General features: G+C 38.5%; 1 protein-coding gene across 2 annotated transcripts in view; it reads left to right on the forward strand.

The window, feature by feature from the left end:
* Positions 1 to 15,362, forward strand: part of LOC123510193 (basement membrane-specific heparan sulfate proteoglycan core protein-like) — a 162,632-nt gene extending 147,270 nt beyond the window's left edge. For both annotated transcript variants that reach the window (XM_045265088.1, XM_045265089.1), the window contains 3 exons: positions 303 to 506; positions 10,284 to 10,375; positions 14,456 to 15,362. In XM_045265088.1, coding sequence (XP_045121023.1) covers positions 303 to 506; positions 10,284 to 10,375; positions 14,456 to 14,491 — 332 coding nt within the window. In that variant the 3' untranslated portion in view covers positions 14,492 to 15,362. The remainder of the gene's footprint in view (positions 1 to 302; positions 507 to 10,283; positions 10,376 to 14,455) is intronic.
* Positions 15,363 to 20,280: the final 4,918 nt, after the last annotated feature.

The following is a 20,280-nucleotide window of genomic DNA, read 5'->3' on the forward strand; positions in this document are numbered from 1 at the left end:
CCTTTTGTATGCCAGAAACATTGACTTTCACTTGTATCATTGTATGTTAGCACTTACTTCGACGTGTGATCCCACAACGCTATTATCTTTATTTATAGTATAGCAGTAACAAAGATGCGACAGGGGACACTGCCTCTTATATTGTGTGGAAAATAGACACTGGCGTACCTACGTATGTATATCAACTCATATGCTTCAAAACAAGGCTAAGTAAACATATGCATGGAATTCATACTCCCACCACTTCCCTTCATGGTTGTTGTATAAGTGCTTTGAACCTTCCCTTCCATCCTCTGCCGCAGAGCTGACCACCACGACCACCACCACCACCACCACAACGACCACCACCACCACCACCACCACCACCACCACCACGCCGGTCCCTGAGGTCCACTTGACGGATGAGCAAAGATTCCTGGTAGACGGCAAGGTGCTGGAGAAGACTGCTCTCATACACTCTTCCTCCTCCTCCTCCTCTTCTTCCTCTTCCTCCTCTTCGTGGCAAAGTAAGTACCTCCTCCTTTTCGGCTTCTACATTCATCTTCTGTCCCTCCTCTTCCTCCTCCTTCTCCTCCTCCTCCTCCTCCTCCTCCTCCTCCTCCTCCTCCTCCTCCTCCTCCTCCTCCTCCTCCTCCTCCTCCTCCTTTTCCCTTTCTTACTCCACATCCATCTCTGTATTCTCCTACTTTTCTCCTCTTCCTCTCCTCTCACGCTTCGTCCACTTCTCTTTCACCATGTTGTTTTCTTCTTTCCTTCCTTTACCCTTCCTACTTCCCTTCCTTCCTTCCTTCCTTCCTTCCTTCCTTCCTTCCTTCCTTCCTTCCTTCCTTCCTTCCTTCCTTCCTTCCTTCCTTCCTTCTTTCCTTCCTTATTTCTTTCTTTTCTACCTTTCTCTCCTCCACCACTTTTCTCCGCCTCTGCCATGCCTTCCCTCCCCCTTACCTCCTTCTGCGCCTCCTCCTCCCCCCTTCAGGAAGAGTTAGTGCCGTGCCGGTGGGTCTGGCGGCAGTGCAGACATCAGTTGCCTCGCTGACGTGGCCGCGATGTTTGCATTGCATAGCAGGCGGTGATGCAGTGATTGTAATTTTTCAGTCAGTGTGAATGTAATTTTTCCACCGCGCCCCACAGCAGACGTGCACGCGAAGGATTCTGGAGCTGTTGTAGACGTGTTACTTGTGTGTGCTGGTTTATTTATGCATGATGTCTTGAAGGATTTGTATAGGTGTGCTCTGACGCCTGTAGTTGTGTTAGTCTGCCTTGTCTTCCTGTGCGCCGTCATGTTAATCAAGTGAACATTTTTTTTATTCTTTCTTGGTAGTGAATGGCTTGATTTGTATTGCATGGCTAAGGGAAGGTGCATGATGGGGACGTAGAAATATACCGGCTTGTGCAAGTGCTAGTGTTAGTCTGCGTGTGTGTCCGTGTCTGTGTGTGTGTGTGTTAGGATGCGACTCTAAATTATGTGTGCCGTAGAGATTTTTTTTTCCTCTTTTTTTTTTAACCATTCGCTCCATGAAGTTTATGGTCAGCCTGACTTACCTAAAGGGACGTACGGTCTTCCCGCTCTACATTCAGTCATTGCCTTGGGTACGTGTGTAAATGTACGAGTATGTTTTTATTTATTGGTATTTTTTATTACGGTTGAGTGGAGAAAAGTGTTACGAGAGCGTGAGGATACAGAGGCATGTGTTGTGTTAGTGTTAGTGTCTGTGTGTTGTTGTATCAAGTGTACGATTACTTAGTCTTTGTTTCTTTTATATTGTAAGATTAAGAAAAGTGTGTAAGAGAGATATAAATGTACTAGTGCTAGCGTTAGTGTCTGTGTGTCTGTATGTGTCACCTTAGTAGTTTACAAACCGTATTTTTATGACTCATTTTTCATCTCAACGTTAAACAAGACACAGAGAAACAATATGTAAGTGAATAATGACTACAGTACCAGTGAATGTATGTTGCTTAGCTCAACTATCAATTGTACCTTTTGCACCACAACACACCTTACTCTTCCACTCCAAACAACAAAGAAGGGAACGGGGGACGTGCTGGCATAAAAACTACAGTACGGGAACGTTTGTTACGTAACTCGAGAACCAACAGTACTTTCACCTTAACAAGAGACTCTACTCTCCTACTCTGAACGATAAGGCAAGGGACGAGAGTGAGACGGAGGTATTCATGTCACTCTGAATGATGAGACGAGGGACGAGAGGAGACAGGGAGGAACTTATCTCACCCTGAATGCTGAGACAAGGGACTAACGGACAGAGGACACATGTTATCTCCAAAAGATGAGACAAGAGGGGACAGAGAGGGACTTATCTCACTGTGAATATTGAGACAAGGAACGAAAGGAGATAAAGGACTCATCTCACTCTAAAGGATGAGACAAGAGGGGACAGAAAGGACTTATCTCACCCTGAACGATGAGACAAGGGACGAGTAGGAACAGGGAGGGACTCATCTCACCCTGAATGTTTAGGTAAGGGTGGAGAGAGGGAGTGGTGCAGGTTGGACTGATCTGTAGCAAGTGTGTATTTAATTAAAGGCCGTAGATCACATTACACTATGTCATTTCACAGCTGTGTAAGTACATTGGATATTTATTAGGCTTAAGCGAGGCGTCAGGTGTTTCCAAGTGTTGACATTCATCATAGGCTTTCACTTTAAGTAAGCAAAGACCGTACAGGTAACCCGGACGCAGCACAGGTGAGATGATTAGATACCTGCTTTGTACCTGGGGACATGGAAAAGTGCAATATGGACAGGAGTGAAGGAAAACGTTCTAATATAAACAAGTGAGGGAAAAACATTAGTAACAAACAAGAATGACGGAAGAAAACGTTATAATGGAGAGGGAAGTAACAGAAAAACGTTCAATATTATACAGAGTGACGGGAAAATTTGTAATAACGAAAAGAGTGACGGAAACACGTTGTAATATTGCCAGAAACGATGAAAGGGTTATAATATTGACAGAAGTGAGGAAAGAACGTTGTAATTATCAGGAACCAACTCCTTTACATTTGGTGGTGTTAAACAGGTGTAATAAGGACAGGTGTGAGGTAATCAACACCGGTATTAGTGATATGAAGCAGGTGTAGTATAGGCAGCTATAACGCCAAGAGAGAGAGAGAGAGAGAGAGAGAGAGAGAGAGAGAGAGATGGGGGTAACCAGGTAAAAATTATCACCAGCATGAAAATTTTACCTGAAACACGAGGCAGGCGTGGAACGTGGGCCGTGGCACCTTACCTACGTCTGGCAGGCACGTGACGCGAGTGTCGTACGTCTGGCAAAGGTGTCGTACGTGACATTACTTCTGGACCAGTACAAATAAAAAAGAAAGTCAACATAGTATAGTAAAAATCTGCATTAATAATGATAATAATAATAATGATAATAATAATAATAATAATAATAATAATAATAATAATGATAGTGAAGTACAAGAACATGCAAAGTAACATTCTCCAAAACGTGATGTGTATATGTACGTGCTCGTGTGTGTGTGTGTGTGTGTGTGTGTGTGTGTGTGTGTGTGTGTGTGTGTGTATGCGCTGGAGTGCAGAACATTACCCATAACTCACTGCGGGCGGCACTTGTGTTTATACGTCTGGCAGGGAGTGAGGCGCGTCGCTGGGAAAGGCCGTCGTACCTCACTCCCTAAACCTGTTCCTACTTCAATTTCCTCCCCACCCGGATATGCTGCTATAACTTCCTCCCTGCCGCTATGTATAAACCAGCTGCCGGTGTTACTCCATCTGGCAAACTAGCAGCAGCAGCACTAGTAATAGTAGTAGCAGTGATAGTAGTATAGTAGTAGTAGTAGTAGTAGTAGTAGTGGTGGTAAGAATTGTGGTGGTGGTGGTATAAGGAAGGCTAGAGTAGTAGTGGTAGTAGTAGTAGTAGTAATAGTAGTAATAGTAGCAGTAGTAGTAGTAGTAGTAGTAGTAGTAGTAGTAGAAGTAGTAGTAGTAGTAGGAGTAATAGTCGTGATAGTGGTAGTACTAGTCGTATTAGTGGTGGTAGTATTAAGTAGTAGTAGTAATAGTAGTAGTGGCAGTAGTAGTTGTAGTAGTGGTGGTAGTATTAAGTCTTAGTAGTAATAATAGTAGTGGTAGAAGTAGTGGTAGTAGTAGTAGTAGTAGTAATAGCAGCAGCAGTAATAGTGGGTGGTAATAATAGTAGTAATGGCGATGATGGTGGTGGTGGTGGTAGTATGAGAATGAGGAGGGCTGGAGTAGTAGTAGTAATAATAGTAGTAGTAGTAGTAGTAGTAGTAATAGTAGTAGTAGTAGAAGTAGTAGTAATAGTAGTAGTAGTAGTTGTAATAGTAACAGCACTAATAGCAGTAGTAGAGGTAGTAGTGACTATTTTAATACCAGAAGAGCTGTGATAGTTAATCAGTAGTATTAGTAGTAATAACAGCAGCAGCAGCAGAAACAGCAGCACCAGCAGCAGCAGTGGAAGCAGTAATAGTATTAGCAGCAGCAGCAGTAGTAGTAGTAGTAGTAGTAGTAGCAGCAGCAACAGCAGTAGAAGTTATTGCTGTTATACTCTACATGTTAAACTTTTTTCACTTTCTTTCCATTTCTCTTCTTCCATTTTTGTGTTTTTTCCCTTTTTTCCATTTGAAGGGTGATGGAAGGGCTGGGAAGGGAAGGGAAGTCTGCATGTTTTCCCTTTTTGTTTGTTTGTCTTGTTTGGTGTTTGTTTTTCTTGTTTTGGTTTGTTTTTTCCCTCGTGATGGTGGTGGTGGTGGTGGTGGTGGTGGTCGTGGTCTTTGGTGAGTTTTCCTTGTTTTCCTTTCTATCATTTTCTTTCTGCGTGTTGTTGTTGTTGTTTTGTGTGAATTTCCCTTTTTTCTATCTAACTATCTTTTTTCTCTCATTTTTCATCTTATCACTTGTAATCATCATCATCATCATCATCATCATCATCATCATCATTATCATTATCATCATCACCGTCATTATTATTATCATTGCCTTCGCTACGTTTAATGCATTCAGTCCTCTTCTCTTCCTCCGTCTCTTTAATCACCTTCCTCCATCAGTTTATCGTTTGCATTCTCGTTTTCTTCCATTTTTCCTTCTACCTTTCTGTTTCCATTCCCTTGCCTTCCCTTCCCTCCTTCCTTATTCTTTTTTATTCATTCACTTATTCTCTTCTCCTTTATCTTATTTAATCTGCTCTTCTTCCTTCCTTTATTTCATTCATTCATTTCTCCCATTTTTTTTTTTAGCTTACCTTGCGTTATTTTACCTTATCTTTTTCACTTCCTTTCTCTTCCTTATTTCCTTTATTTTTAACTTATTTTCTTCTCCTTTATCTCATTTTAGCTGTTCTTCATTATTTCTTCCTTCATGCATTACTTACCTTCTATATTTTACCTTACCTTACCTTATCTTTCCGTATCTTATTTTATCCCACCTTCTTCCCTTCTCTTCTTCCTTATTTCCTTTATTCATTCACTTATTTTCTTCTTCTTTATCTCACTTTATCCGCTGGGGTTTTTTTTCTTCATTTATTCATTCATTCATTCCATTCTTTTTCTTAAACTAACTTTACCTAACCTTGCCATACCTTACCCTATTTCATCTTACCTCCTTTTTTTCAATTTTCAGACCCCTTCCCTTCCCTTCTCAACTGCTGTCTTCCACACCACCTCTTCCCTTCCCTTCCCTACATTTAACCGTTCTATACTTCATCAAAAAAAAATTCAAAATCCATTTTATTATCATTGCCTCTCTCTCTCTCTCTCTCTCTCTCTCTCTCTCTCTCTCTCTCTCTCTCTCTCTCTCTCTCTCTCATATATCTCTCTCTCTCTCCTGCATCTCCTCCTCCTCCTCCTCCTCCTCCTCCTCCTCCTCCTCCTCCTCCTCCTCCTCCTCCTCCACTGCCCAACCTTTTTTTTCCTCCTCTCGCTCTCTCTTACTTCCTCTTTTTTTAAGGGAGGGGAAATAGGGGGAGGGTGTAATGTACTGCGCGTGTAGGCACCCTTTTTTTCAAGAGGAGGGAAGGTAAATTTCAAAGTTTACCAAATATAAGTTAAATAAACGGGCAATTTGCTGCCGGGAGCGTGTGTGGAAGTTATCGTACCGCAGCGAAAGGTTGAAACTGCCTCTTTACCTGCTGTGTGCGCGCTGTTCGGCATCCATCGTGCTGCATTTATATAGGAAGTTAAGAACAGCATTGATATAGTGAAGGAGAATGTTAATGATCTCTGTTCTGTGTGGGAGAGCTCGGAAAGACAAAATGAAGTTAGGCGCTCTGTAGCATCTCCGCCATTATTTATCACTCCCCCCACATTTGCTAACTCTATACAAAAGCCTTATCCGCCCATGTGTGGAATATTCTTCGCATGTGTGAGGGGATTCCACTCACACAGTTTTATTAGATAGAATGGAATGAAAAGCTTTTCTTCTTATCAACTCCCCTCGTCTGACTGACAGTCTTCAGCCTCTTTCTCCCAGCCGGATTATTGCATCTCCTGCTATCTTCTTCCGCTATATAACTGCTCTTCTGATCTTGCTAACTGCATGCCTCCTTTCCTCCTGCGCCCTTGCTGCACAAGGTTTTCTTCGTCCTCTCAAGTTTACTCTGTCTAACTCACTAATGCAAGAGTTAAACAGTGACTACTTACTCTCAATCATTCATCCCTTTCTCCGGTAAACTCAGGAACGCCCTGCTTGCTTCTATATTTCTAACATCCTATGACTTAACTTCATTTAAGAGGGAGGTTTCAAGACATTTATCATTTTCTTTTTTTTTGGCTAACCATCTCGGACCTGCAAGAGGACTGGCACCTAAATGAGCCTTTTCTTTCGTTTTATGTTGTCCTTCGCCAGCTTTACCCACTTACATGAAAAAAAAAAAAGCACAAGCCATGAGAGGCGTCGCACAGCAATGGCAGTGTTTTGAGAGGGAGAATGTTCCTGCTGTTCCTTTAGTATTGAGTGCGTCCCGCGAGTTGATCAACAGACTTTGAGATTTGATTGTTTACGTGATTTTAAGTCGAAAATAACGCTATACACATACGTTGCTTTTGGCTTGTTATGTGAAAAAATATACGAGTTTCTACGCACACACACACACACACACACACACACTCATATATATATATATATATATATATATATATATATATATATATATATATATATATATATATATATATATATATATATATCATTTACTTTTATTTATGGAAACTTTCTTTTCTTTTTTCTTTTTTTTATTGCTTCAGTAACATGCTGAAGTATTTCTTACACTGTACTAGTGGCGTTAACCTGATTTACTTTATCGGCACTGATGTCACTTTGGATTATTTGATAAGTGTAATTCTTGTTTTAACACCAGCTGTGGATGTAACTGAGGAAAGAAAGACAACTCACCTTAACCCACAAAATAATCAACCTTTATCTATTAAATCTTTACTGTTTTTCGCCATAGTTAATTCACATTATTTTCCTTGGAAAGCCTGAGATGACAAGAACAGAGAAACTTATCCTGCAGATTTGACCACCTATTTCCAGCTAACCTGACAGATACAACTCCTGTTTGCTAAACTCTAATATTGCAGTCATCCCTCACAAAGCAGTAAAGTTAAGTGAAAGTAGTCAAGTGACCGTTCGTTCACATTCTATACACAGTATACCAAGACCGCCATCTTATGTCTTCGTAGCTGGAAGGCAGGTCTCAGATACGTATTACAATACATATTCGACCACCAAAGTATGTCTTACCAGACTTTACATCCTGACTCACAACTCTAACATATCATCAAAGTGCCCTCGATTAGATCACTATATTGTGCAAGACAGAAAGAGAGTTGGTGAAGGTGGCCCTAAATGAAAGATGAGGGACGTGTCTGTCCTTCCCGACACACATATTCACATATTTACTTGCAATCACTTCAAAACACTTCACTTCAACAGATTATTGTCACTGTGTTTCCTAATACTCGTACATGTCTATAGCGCGGCAGTTTTCTTAATCCTGAATGCAAGGCACTAAGCTGCAACACAGACAAGAGAGTCAGTGAAGGTGACCATGGATGACAAACAACGGACTGCCACGTGACTGTCCTGACTCCTGAGGCCTGCCTTGGTGCCGCGTGAGCCCTGAGGGACGCTCCTTCACGGCGTCCCTCTCCATCCGGCTCGCCACTCGCCTCCACACATCTAATACCACTCTCTCCTCCCCTTTGATACAACTTTGGGATCTTTTATCCCTTTAGTGAAATCAATCAAGGAATGTGAAAAAAAAAATCGAATAGCATAAATCATACCCGGGACTGTTTTAATCATTCTTATGGAAGAGATTGATAACTACGTTCCCACGTAGTCAGTTGACACATTAGTTCTTTAACAAATAAACTGTTATGTATACGCACCGAGCGGATATTCACACGCACTGGAAAGACAAAGGGACGTGGGGGCAGCTGGCGGCATTACGTACAGTAGGTAACACACCAATTTAATGGTTAAGTGTTGTCTTTAAGTATACATGGCATCTCACTGCAAGTGTCACCCCCTAAACACTCAACACTCAAGCTGACGTCTTGACATAAAAGTGATAAGTTTCGCCAATCATGTGATTGACAAAGAATCTTTTGGTTACGGTGAAGATGTGTTTCACATTCAGTAACATTCACATTCAGGCATGATATTCATATAGTGAAATTCATGACATGATATTATTCATTCTGTGATTGGAATGCAGCTCAACATAGTATTGTCCCAATGGCAATACAAAGCCCCACCATCACAAACACAAGTATATCTGGGAGCAAAATTCACGGAGCGATGCACAATTTAACATCACATAGAAGGAATATCGTATAATCTAAAGGGACATTGTTAACAGGCGTGGTGAGAACACCAGGTTGTCTTCATGAAGCTGCTGAGTTACCATGTATGTTTATAAAAGTTGCACTGTATTAAAGAGTTTAACTTTTATATTTTCTTCGCTGACATACACAAATATTTAATCTGTCATTTGCTACCTGTCTCCCGTAACGCTTTGACAGCGTACATTATACAAAAAAGACATATATGATTTAATGCCACACACCACCATTGGAGGAAACAGCCAGCGGAGTAGGATTCATCCAGACGAACGGTTCCCGCTACACATAACTTAACTTTAATTTCTTGCAAAGATATAACAAAACACGACACATCACCACATGTGTATACAGTATCTTCAATTAAACCATCAAATCCCGAAGTATGTACCTTAACTCACGAGACACCCTGTGCAAGGCATCAAGAACAGCAAATTGTTTATGATAGAGTAAAACAGCACCGGCATGGTGTTGAAAGAATATTAATCTTACCTCTGCTTTATATGAGAGTCAAGAACAACAACTTTCAGCCACATTATGAGGGAGTTATAAAGCATTAGCATGGTGGGAGGAGAATCTTAATGCTCCTCCTTCTTTATGGGTCAAGAATGCCAAACTGACGCCACTCACTGCAGAAAAGTCATCACACAGCAAACTGACGTGTGTGGGAGTATGTAGTGCTCTCCCGGCCTGATACAAGAGGTTAAGAACAGCAAAGCCCTTGTGATAGGAAAGTTATAGAGGTGATAGGTGATGGTATGTTCTTTATAGAGTAACTTCAGAAGAGCAACCACCACCCACAATGGAGGAGTTATGCTAATAAGGTGTGGGAATGTCAGTATTCTCTTGATTTATAAGGAGTCAAGGTTGATTTGATTGATATGAGAAGCAGAGACGCCGTAAAGTGATATGGTGGTGGGAGTATTAACCCCTTCAATACTGAGATGCATTTTTTACCATGATTTTGGAGAATAATTAGATGATTCTATTTGCATTAGGAAAGATCTATGGAGGTCAAATGATTAATAGCCAGAGTGTATACTATTTTAATTCCCCTACATAAGTTTCTGAAGCTGTATAAAATCACCAAATAGTAACCAGAGTGAATATGAAGACGCGCCACGGTTTTGAAAGAGTTAATATCCTCCCTGCTGCCTGAGCCGATGGTGATGCAATGATACGTAACGACACGTCCGCCTCCTGCTGCTGGGGAGTGTCACGTGAACCGCCAGGCAATAACACTGAGAGGGAAAAGGAAACTTGGATGCAGGAAATGTACCCAAACTTGCCTTATGCTCAGATGCGGAAAATAATCTTAAACTAAACTTAAAAATTGAACACTTTTATATTAATTCATTCTTCCCTCCCGTCACTTTCCCCATCCCCCTTCCCTCCCCATCCCCATCCCCCATCTCCACTCCCTCCTCCCTCCAGGTTCAACAGCCCCCCCTACTGACGCTGCCCCCACCGCTACGTGCAAGATGTGGCGCCCCCTAGCGACCCCCGCCCCCGCCCACTCCACCCTGGTGAGTCGGTTCCCCTGTGGCAAGATGTGAAGTGACCCCTTGTGGCCCAGTGTGACCTTTTGTGACTCCCTGCACCGTGACCCCTCATGATACCCTGTGATTCGCTGTCCTTTCTGGCCCTAGTGTGACATCATAGAATCCAGTGTGTAACCTTAGTGTGATATACTGTGACTTCATAGAATCCAGTGTGACCTTAGAGTGATATAGTGTGACCTCTTAGCATCCAGTGTGACCTTAGAGTGATATAGTGTGACCTCTTAGCATCGAGTGCAACCCTGGAGTGATTCCTTGTAGCGTGACCCCTTGTGATGAAGCGTGACCTCTTAGAATCTAGTGTGACCTTAGTGTGACCTCATAGAATCCAGTGTGACCTCTTAGAATCTAGTGTGACCCTAGTGTGACCTCATAAAATCCAGTGTGACCTCTTAGAATCTAGTGTGACCTTAGTGTGACCTCATAGAATCCAGTGTGACGTCTTAAAATCTAGTGTGACCTTAGTGTGACCTCATAGAATCCAGTGTGACGTCTTAGAATCTAGTGTGACCTTAGTGTGACCTCATAGAATCCAGTGTGACCTCATAGAATCCAGTGTGACCTTAGTGTGACCTCATAGAATCCAGTGTGACCTCTTAGAATCTAGTGTGATCCTGTGATATAGTGTGACTTCTTAGCATCCAGTGTGACCCTCGAGTAATTTCTTGTAGTGTGATCCCTTGTGATGAAGCGTGACCTCTTAGAATTTTAGTGTGACCTTAGTGTGACCGCCCCTCTGTAAAGCAGTGTGACTCATCGTGGCGGAACATCACCCCTTCGTACTTGGGTCCTTATTCAGAAACGCTTTGCTCTCACCACGACTATTTTCCAAGGCCTCAGAGATGATTAGCGGGGTCTTCATGAGTGTTTCTCTAGTTAGTAATGTAGAAGCCTTGTCACTCTGCTTCTAGAATCTTAAAACACCTTAAAAAACTCGTGTACATTTCAATAAAGGCTTTTTGAAATAGTGGAGACGAAGCGCAGAAGTGTTTGAGAATACGAGTCTTGGTCCCTTCTACTGTGAACCTTGAAATGTGACCCTGTTATTTGTGACCTCCTTTGCTGTGTGTGAAGCCTTACTGGAGTCCTTCATGAATACCCCTGTAGGACCTTGAGTGGAGTCCTTTAACCTTCTCTCTGGTGTGCACGTCCTTGTCAGCAATCAGGGCAGTTCAGATCAGTTGCTTAGTGCACATGGTAAAAGAAAGTAGATTCATTTTGTCACTACTAGGCATATTTCTTTTCTTTTTTTTTTTTTTTTTTTTTGACAGTATAAGAGTACATACTCCAGAACTTACTGAAAGGCTCTAGTAGTAGTATGGTACAAGACTAGCATTTTTTTTTTTTTTTTATGTTATGGCCTATAGCGCCTGTAGGCACACTTGAAGAGTGTATGTGGAAAGCGCTGTTCAGCTTCCGCCCATCAGTGGTGCAGGCAGTTTTATTTAAAGTGAGGAAGTGAGGGAGGGAAAGGTTTTTTATTCCTTTTTTATTATTCTTTATTTATTTAATCATTTATTTATTTGTCTATTTTCTTTTTTTATTGGCAGTATAAGAGTACATCCTCCAGAATAACATGAAAAGTTTCGGTATAGTACAGGACTCTAGTATAGGTGAGCATGAGAGAGTTTCCTTTTTAATGCTACTTTTCTTTTTGACTGACTTTATAAGAGTACATGCTTCAGAACGATTTCAAAGACTCTAGTACAGGAAATGAGTGTCTCTGAAGTTGTAGTTGAGCGTGGGGATAATCCCTAGGTGAGTGTGGGAACAATTCATTCATTTTTTTAGAACAGTATTCCGAAACCCTTCTGCACCGCTTCTCCACTACTTTCAAAAGAGTCTACTTGTGCTTATATGATTTTTAAGAGCGTTTGTATGTTTCTAGTGACAGATCAACATGACTTATGCATAATTAACAGGAGAGAGACTCATGAGAACCCAGATTAACATTTTTATGGTCTTTAGAAATAATTGCGTTTCAGTTTTGTTTGTAGTGTTTGTTTCCAGTGACAGATTAATAAGATTTCTGCATCGTTAACAAGAGAAAGACTCGTGAGAACCAGCCTTAACATCATTGTGGCCTTTGGAAATACTTATAGTGAAAGAGCAGAGTGTTTCAGAATATCAGTCTCAATTGTAGAGTTTGTATGGTTTTTAGTGACTGATTAACAAGATTTGTACATCATTAGCGGAGAAAAGACTTGAAAATCATCCTTAACATCTTTGTGCTCTTTGGACATAGTTATGCTGAAAGAGTAGAGCTTTTCAGGATATTGGTCTTAGCAGTAGAGTTTGCTTGTGTTTATTTCTCCACTATTGATAGAAAAAAGACTCTTAAGAATCCTCTTTAACATCTTTGAAGCCTTTGGAAATAGTTATGCTGAAAGAGTGGACCGTTTCAGATATCAGTCACAACAGTAGAGTTTGTTTGTGTTTATTGAGTAATTAACAAGATTTCTCCACTATTGATAGGAGAAAGACTCTAGAGGATCCACCTTAACATCTTTGAACCCTTGGAAATAGTTATGGTAAAAAAGGAGATCGTTTCAGATACCAGTCTTAGTTGTACAGTTTGTTTGTGTTTATTGAGTAATTAACAATACTTTTCCATTATCGATAAGAAAACAAGACTCTTGAAAATTCCTCCTTAACATTATTGAAGCCTTTGAAACTAATTATGTTGAAAGAGAAGAGCGTTTCATAATACCAGTCTTAGTAATAAAGTTTGTTTGTGTTTATTGAGAGATTGAATAGATTTTTCTTTATTGATAGGGAAAAGACTCTTGATAATCTTCCTTAATATCTTTGAAGCTTTTGGAAATAGTAATGCTGAAAGAGAAGAGCGTTTCATAATACCATTCTTAGTAATAGAGTGTGTTTATTGAGAGATTGAATAGATTTTTTCTTTATTGATAGGGAAAAGACTCTTGATAATCTTCCTTAATATCTTTGAAGCTTTTGGAAATAGTAATGCTGAAAGAGAAGAGCGTTTCATAATACCATTCTTAGTAATAGAGTGTGTTTATTGAGAGATTGACAAGATTTTTACACTATTGATAGGAAACATACCCTTGACATCTTTGAAAGCCTTTGGAAATAGTTATGCTGAGAGAATAGAGCGTTTCAGGATACCAGTGTTAGTTGTAGAGTCCTGCCAAGTTATGTGATGTGAGGCACGAAATGATCCTCTCCTGTTTTGTGATCCCGTTAGAGGCGTGACGTGTGACCTGTGCTGTGGTTTAATTCATAGCCTCGTTTCACCTCGATATTCCGTGACCCCTTTTTTTATTGCGACATTGTGGTGAGTTTTATATTGACCTCTGACCTCGTTACAGTGGTGTGTGTGTGTGTGTGTGTGTGTGTGTGTGTGTGTGTGTGTGTGTGTGTGTTATTCCCCCTTTTTTAATGAATGTCCGCTGTTTGGATGGATTTATAAGAGGAGAATCATTCCGTTGGTGGTTCATAGAAATTGGACGAAAGCTCTTGTTTGTTTTGTTTTGTTTTGTTTTCGTAAGTGGTCGTGTTTGTTTTGCTTGTTTCGTTTCCATCTGTTTTGAAAGTGGATGATTTTGTTTACCTTTTTTTCTGTTCTGTCTGTGTTTTAATCTATCAGTGTCTCGTTTATTTTTTTTTTCTATTTGTTTTATATTTTATTCTATTTTTTTTCATCGTCTCTATTTTTCATTAGCTTTATTTTTTTGTCATTTTATTCAAAGTAGGTATTTTCCTTGCATCCATTCATTTATTCTATTCTCTCTCTCTCTCTCTCTCTCTCTCTCTCTCTCTCTCTCTCTCTCTCTCTCTCTCTCTCTCTCTCTCTCTCTCTCTCTCTCTCTCTCTCTCTCTCTCTCTCTCTCTCTCTCTCTCTCTCTCTCTCTCCAATTACTCTTCTTCCTCCACAGTGCAATGTTTACTTCAAGTTCTTAACGACATTTGCCAACCTTCCATCACTCCATTCCTCTCGTGTGTGGCAAATTTCACTTATCTCGCCAAAATTTAATGCGCATTTCAAGTTTTAACCACATTTTCTCATTTCGCCAACAGAGGGCACCGCTGGGAGCTCGAGTCTGCTGGGCCTAGCGTGTTTATTCCCTTGCCTCTCCTGCTGCTGCTGTTGTTGCTGCATCCTGACCTTCCTGCTGGGGTAGAAGACACCCTGCAGATAGACAAACACGCCCTTGCCATCACTCAGCCACGCCCTGTAGCGCCACACGCCACACATCTGTCACCACACGCCACTATGTCTGTTCGTGGTGCGCTCAAACTAACTCGGCGACCCGTTATCTGTTCCCCTTTGCACGTGCCATTGCATTGAAGGGTCAGGCACAAGGACAGGCTCTCCACTTCCCCGAGGCCAGTGTTTGGTGGCCGCCTTTGCTGGGGTCTGTTGGTGGCTGCTGGTGAGGACTTTGACTTGATCTGAAGGGAGCGTGGGAAACTTTCTGCCGCCCCGGGGAGAGGACCAGAGAGAGAGAGAGAGAGAGAGAGAGAGAGAGACTGAGAGACTGAGAGACTGAGACTATATGCAAACTGAAACTAAAGTGGTTGTGAGACTATATACTATGAAATGAAAAGAAATACGTGTGAATGTGTGACAAGAAAATCATTTATATCATCGGAAACTTACAAACTAAAAGGGAAATGTGAAGAAAAGAGATTATGTGGAAAAAATGGAAAGAAAAGACATTCAGAGATATTTTTATAGGAAGAAAATACTCGAATAAACCAAAAAAGTCTATGAGGATTCTGGAAAAGGTGAGGTAAGATGATTAAAAGCTGTGAGAGTATGTTAATCAAGCGCAGTGAAGGAAAATGTTATGGTGAAAACTGCTGGACGAAAGAAAGTAGGAATAATTAATAGGAAGATGACTATTACGTGAAATAAAGAATAAACTGAACATATTATAGAACAAGCATAGAAAATTGTTATACAGACACAATAAAGTATAAACAGAAAATAGATGACTGACCATAATACGCGAAAATGAAGAAAATATAAGAAAGCAAAGTAAATAAGGGAAAAGGACATGAAATAGACGAATTAAGTAACAAAAAGGAAATTACAAAAAACATGACTCCTTATCACCGGACACTGAGGTGACGTGATGTGAGAGAGAAGGAAACAAGGAAAATTAAAAGTAATCGGAGAAAAACGAAGTAAAAACTCAAACGAACTTCATTATTAAACCGAACACAACGATGAACGATAGAAAATAAACAAATCAGAGAAAATTGCAGTGTGAAACAAACTAAAAAAAACTGGAAACACTAACTCACAATGAAATCACAAACACAGTAAGTAGATAAACAGTTTGCTCAGTGACAAGTCTACTAACACAACTAACAGAGAGCCAAGTGATCGTGCGGGAAAAAGAACTAACGAGAGATACAAAGAATAACATACTAATTATTTGTAATGATAGAAATGTATTACTTTCACACCTAGCAATGGATTCACTATTATATTTCCTAACACACAGGACAGAGTGTGTAACTAACCACACAACAGAGAGACAGAGGAATTTGTAACACACTTCACTATTAAACTTTCTCAACACCACACTGACTAAGAAACGAACTAACGGGTAGACATACAGACAATCAGACAGACTTGACCCAACCAGCAGACTGAGAAGAGGGATCATGAACACAAATAACCGTCACCTCCTGTATTCACCAACTAACCTACACAGACTCAGACAGACAGAAAGATAAATATACTGGAAAATTGTCTATCAGGTATTAAGAAAAATATATCGCTGACACAACTATGACACTACACAGCTAAATAACGGATCAACGAACAGACAGACAGACAGACAGACAGACAAACCAACAGAGAAACAAAAAAACTAACTTGACCATGAACTACCGTAACGACAAACGAATAGACAGACTGACAGACACGGGAAGAGGACAAGAATCTAACAAACAGAATAAACAGACAAAAATAGCAACAAACTTAACCATTACAGACAGACAGACAGATATACAAACAAGCACAAACTTTACACAACATGAAAATAGACAAACAGACACAGAGAACACAAAGAGAAAAACTAACAAACAGACTTTAGACAAAAATTAACAAAACTAACCCTTACAGATAGGCAGATACACAAAATACACGCACCAACACACAAACACACAAACTGAAAGGCAAAATGATAGACACGGAGAAAAGACAAAAACTAATAAACAGATCAACAGACAAACTTGATAGACAAAAAATGGCAAACTTAACCATTACAGACAGACAGACAGACAGATGCACAAATACCCACAGACTTTACACAACACACAAACAGACAGACAGACACGGAGAAAAGACAAAAGATAACAAACACACTAACAGAACAGATTTAGATAGACAAAATAAACAAATATATCCAACACAGACAAACAGACACACCAAAACACGCACAAACACACAAACACAAGCTGAAAGACAAAATGATAGCTATGAAGACAAGAATGAGCAAATAGACCAAAAGAACAGACTTAGAGAGAAAAAAAACACACACACACACACACACACACACACGCTTTACCCTACACACAAACAGACATACATAAAAGACCTGACCACGAAACATAAATAAACAGACACAAACTAACAAGTGAGGCGAACAACAACAACAACAACAACAACAACAACAACAGCAGCAGCAAAGCAAATAAACAGGACCAGCCTCAGAGGGACTATTCTTGCTGCATAATAGAGTTCTGGACACGATTCGTACCTAATTAGTAACCTGGCTTGACCTGTGCCGCGTCCTGACCCTCCGAGAATTGCCGCTGTGCTCTCTTTCTGTTTGCTTGTTGTTGTTGTTGTTGTTGTTGTTGTTGTTGTTGTTGTTGAATTATTTAGTTTTTATTTCGGGGATTATAATATGTCAAGTTTTTTTTTTATTCTCTCTCTCTCTCTCTCTCTCTCTCTCTCTCTCTCTCTCTCTCTCTCTCTCTCTCTCTCTCTCTCTCTCTCTCTCTCTCTCTCTCTCTCTCTCTCTCTCTCTCTCTCTCTCTCTCTCTCTCTCTCTAATGGAAATATACGTTTGTTTCTTAATTCTTGCTTACCTCATTTTTCTCTCTAATTACTCTCTCTCTCTCTCTCTCTCTCTCTCTCTCTCTCTCTCTCTCTCTCTCTCTCTCTCTCTCTCTCTCTCTCTCTCTCTCATTATTCAAGAAAATTTACCTTTTTTTCTATTTTTTTCACGGTAGGAAGCTTCCGTTCAATTTTTTCAGTCTTTCTTTCTTTATTTCTTTCTTTCTTTCTGTCTTATTTTCATTCATTTGTCCTTCATTTTTTCCTTTCATTATCCTTTCTTTCATTATCTTTTCCTTTCTCCTCTTCAAGTGATAGAAATTTGTGTTATTTTCTTTTATTTTATCGCTTCTTTTTTCTCAATCTAATTAAAATCTGGGTTTTTTTTTTTTTTTTTTTTTTTTCTTTATTTAATCTTTATTCTGTTATATCAATCATCACTTTTTATTATTCTTTTTTTTTATTTTTCTGATTATTCTTTCCACTTCACGGATTTTTCTTTTCATTTTCTTTTTCCTATTTTCTTTTTATTCAATTGTTTTTTTTTTTTACTTTCCTGACACTTTGATTAAATTCTGTATTATTTCCATTTTTTTTTTTTTTTGTGTGTGTGTGTTTTCCTTGTCTGATTTTTTTTCTTTTATATTTTTTCTCTTTTCCCACCAATATCATACGAGTTTTCTTTTCTATTCACCTTTTTACTCACTTGTTTCCTGAAGCTTGAATTAAATCTTATTCTTTTTTTATTTTTATTTTTTTTCATTTCAGAGTATTTTTCTTATTTCATTTTTTTTTTTTTTTTCCACCATGAGTTGCAATTTTCTTTTTTCTCTTATTAACTTTTTCACTTATTTTTACTTTTATTAAATCTTTCAATCTTTTTTTTTCTGATTTTTTCGTGTCCCAGTTTATTTTTCTTTTCTTTATTTCTTTTCTCTTTTCTTTTTTCCAGTAAACAGATACAAGTTTTCTTCTTTCATTGATCCTTTCACTTTTCTTAACTCTATTTAAATCTTCCAATCTTTTCATTTTTTCTTATTTTTCCCTTCCCAGATTATCTTTTCTTTTTTTTCTCTTTTCTTTATCAATCAAGTACAAGTTTTCTTCTTTATTATCCTTTAAACTTTTTTTTTTTTTGCATTTTTTCATGTAAATCTTCCAATCTTTTATTTCTTTCCATTTTTTCCATGTCCCAGTTTTTTCCCTTTTTTTCCAACTATCAGATACAAAATTTTCCTCTTATTAATCTTTTCACTCTTTTTTCAACACTTTAATTAAATCTTACAATCTTTTCATTTTTTTTCTATTTTCCGTGTCAGATTTTCCTCCTTTTATCTTTTCTTTTCGCTAATTTGATACAAGTTTTCTTTTTTAATTGACTTTTTTACTCTTTTTTTCCTGACGCTTTCATTAAATCTTACAATCTTTTCATTTTTCTGTTTTTTCCCTCCCAGATTATTTTTCCTTTATTTTTTTTTTCTTCTTTCCACCAATCAAGTGCGAGTTTTCTTTTTATTAACTTTTCTACTTATTTTTTGAACGATTTATTTCAATCTTAAAATCCTTCCACATTTTCAGATCTTTTCCCTCAGATTATTTTTATTTTTATTTTTCTTCTCTGTTTTCTTATCTGTAATTTATGAGTTTCTTTTTTTATTTACCTTTCCACTATTTTTCCTAACATGTTTATATAAATTTTCCAATCTTTTCATTTTTCTGTTTTTTTTCCCGTGTCATAGATTATTTTTTCTTGTTCCATTTTTTCTGCTCTTTTCTCCACCAAATTATATACAATTTTTCTTTTTCTTTACTTAAGCTATTGATTTTTTTTTAACACTTTCATTAAATCTTACAATCTTTTCATTTTTTTCTGATTCTTCATCCCATTTTATCTTATTTTTATTTTATTTCCTCTTTTCTCCTTTTAAATAACCCTTTCCCTCATCTTTTTCACTACTTTAATTAAATCTTACAATCTTTTCATTTTTTCTGATTTTTTCCGTGTTCCATTTTATTTTTCTATTTTATTTTCTTTCTCTTTTTTTTTCCACCAATCAGACACGAGCATCGGAGTTTCCCGTGCTGTGATTGGTCCGGGGAAGTAGCGGTGGCAGTGGATTGGATATCTGGTTTTCCCTTTTATGGTATGTTTTTGTTTTTTTTGTTTTGTTTTGTTTCGTTGTCTTTGCCTTTCTTTTTTTTCTTTTTTTCTATTTTCCTTTCATATCATTTTCTTAGTGCGTCTCTTTCTTTCTTCTTGTTTATCTAGTTTTCTTTGTAATTTTTCCTGTACTTTATTATTCTCTCTCTCTCTCTCTCTCTCTCTCTCTCTCTCTCTCTCTCTCTCTCTCTCTCTCTCCCCCATATATTTTTCCCCCCTTTCTTTATTTTCGTGTGTTATTATTCCATTTATGTATTTATTTCTCATTTTTCACTGATATTTATTTTTGTTTGTTATTTTCGTTATTTTGTTGACCTCTTTACTTTTCTCTTTGTTATTGGGTTTATTCTAATTTTAGTTCTCTTTTTTTCTTTTTTTTTAGGAATTTTTCTTTTGTTTATCACGTGAGGAAGAAAATGGGAAAAAAAATTGGTATAGATATTGGAGAAAGAACGAGTATTATTATTATTATTATTATTATTATTATTATTATTATTATTATTATTATTATTGTTATTATTATTTTTATTATTGTTATTGTTGTTGTTTTTTTTATTATTGTTATCGCTGTCCGTAAAAATGAGGTGAAGGAAATAAGTAAATAGATAAACAGAAAAAAACTCAAAAATGATAATAACTTGAAGCATCAGACATACGTACAGA

Source organism: Portunus trituberculatus, chromosome 28 (assembly GCF_017591435.1).
Source record: "Portunus trituberculatus isolate SZX2019 chromosome 28, ASM1759143v1, whole genome shotgun sequence".
Lineage (NCBI taxonomy): Eukaryota > Metazoa > Arthropoda > Malacostraca > Decapoda > Portunidae > Portunus > Portunus trituberculatus.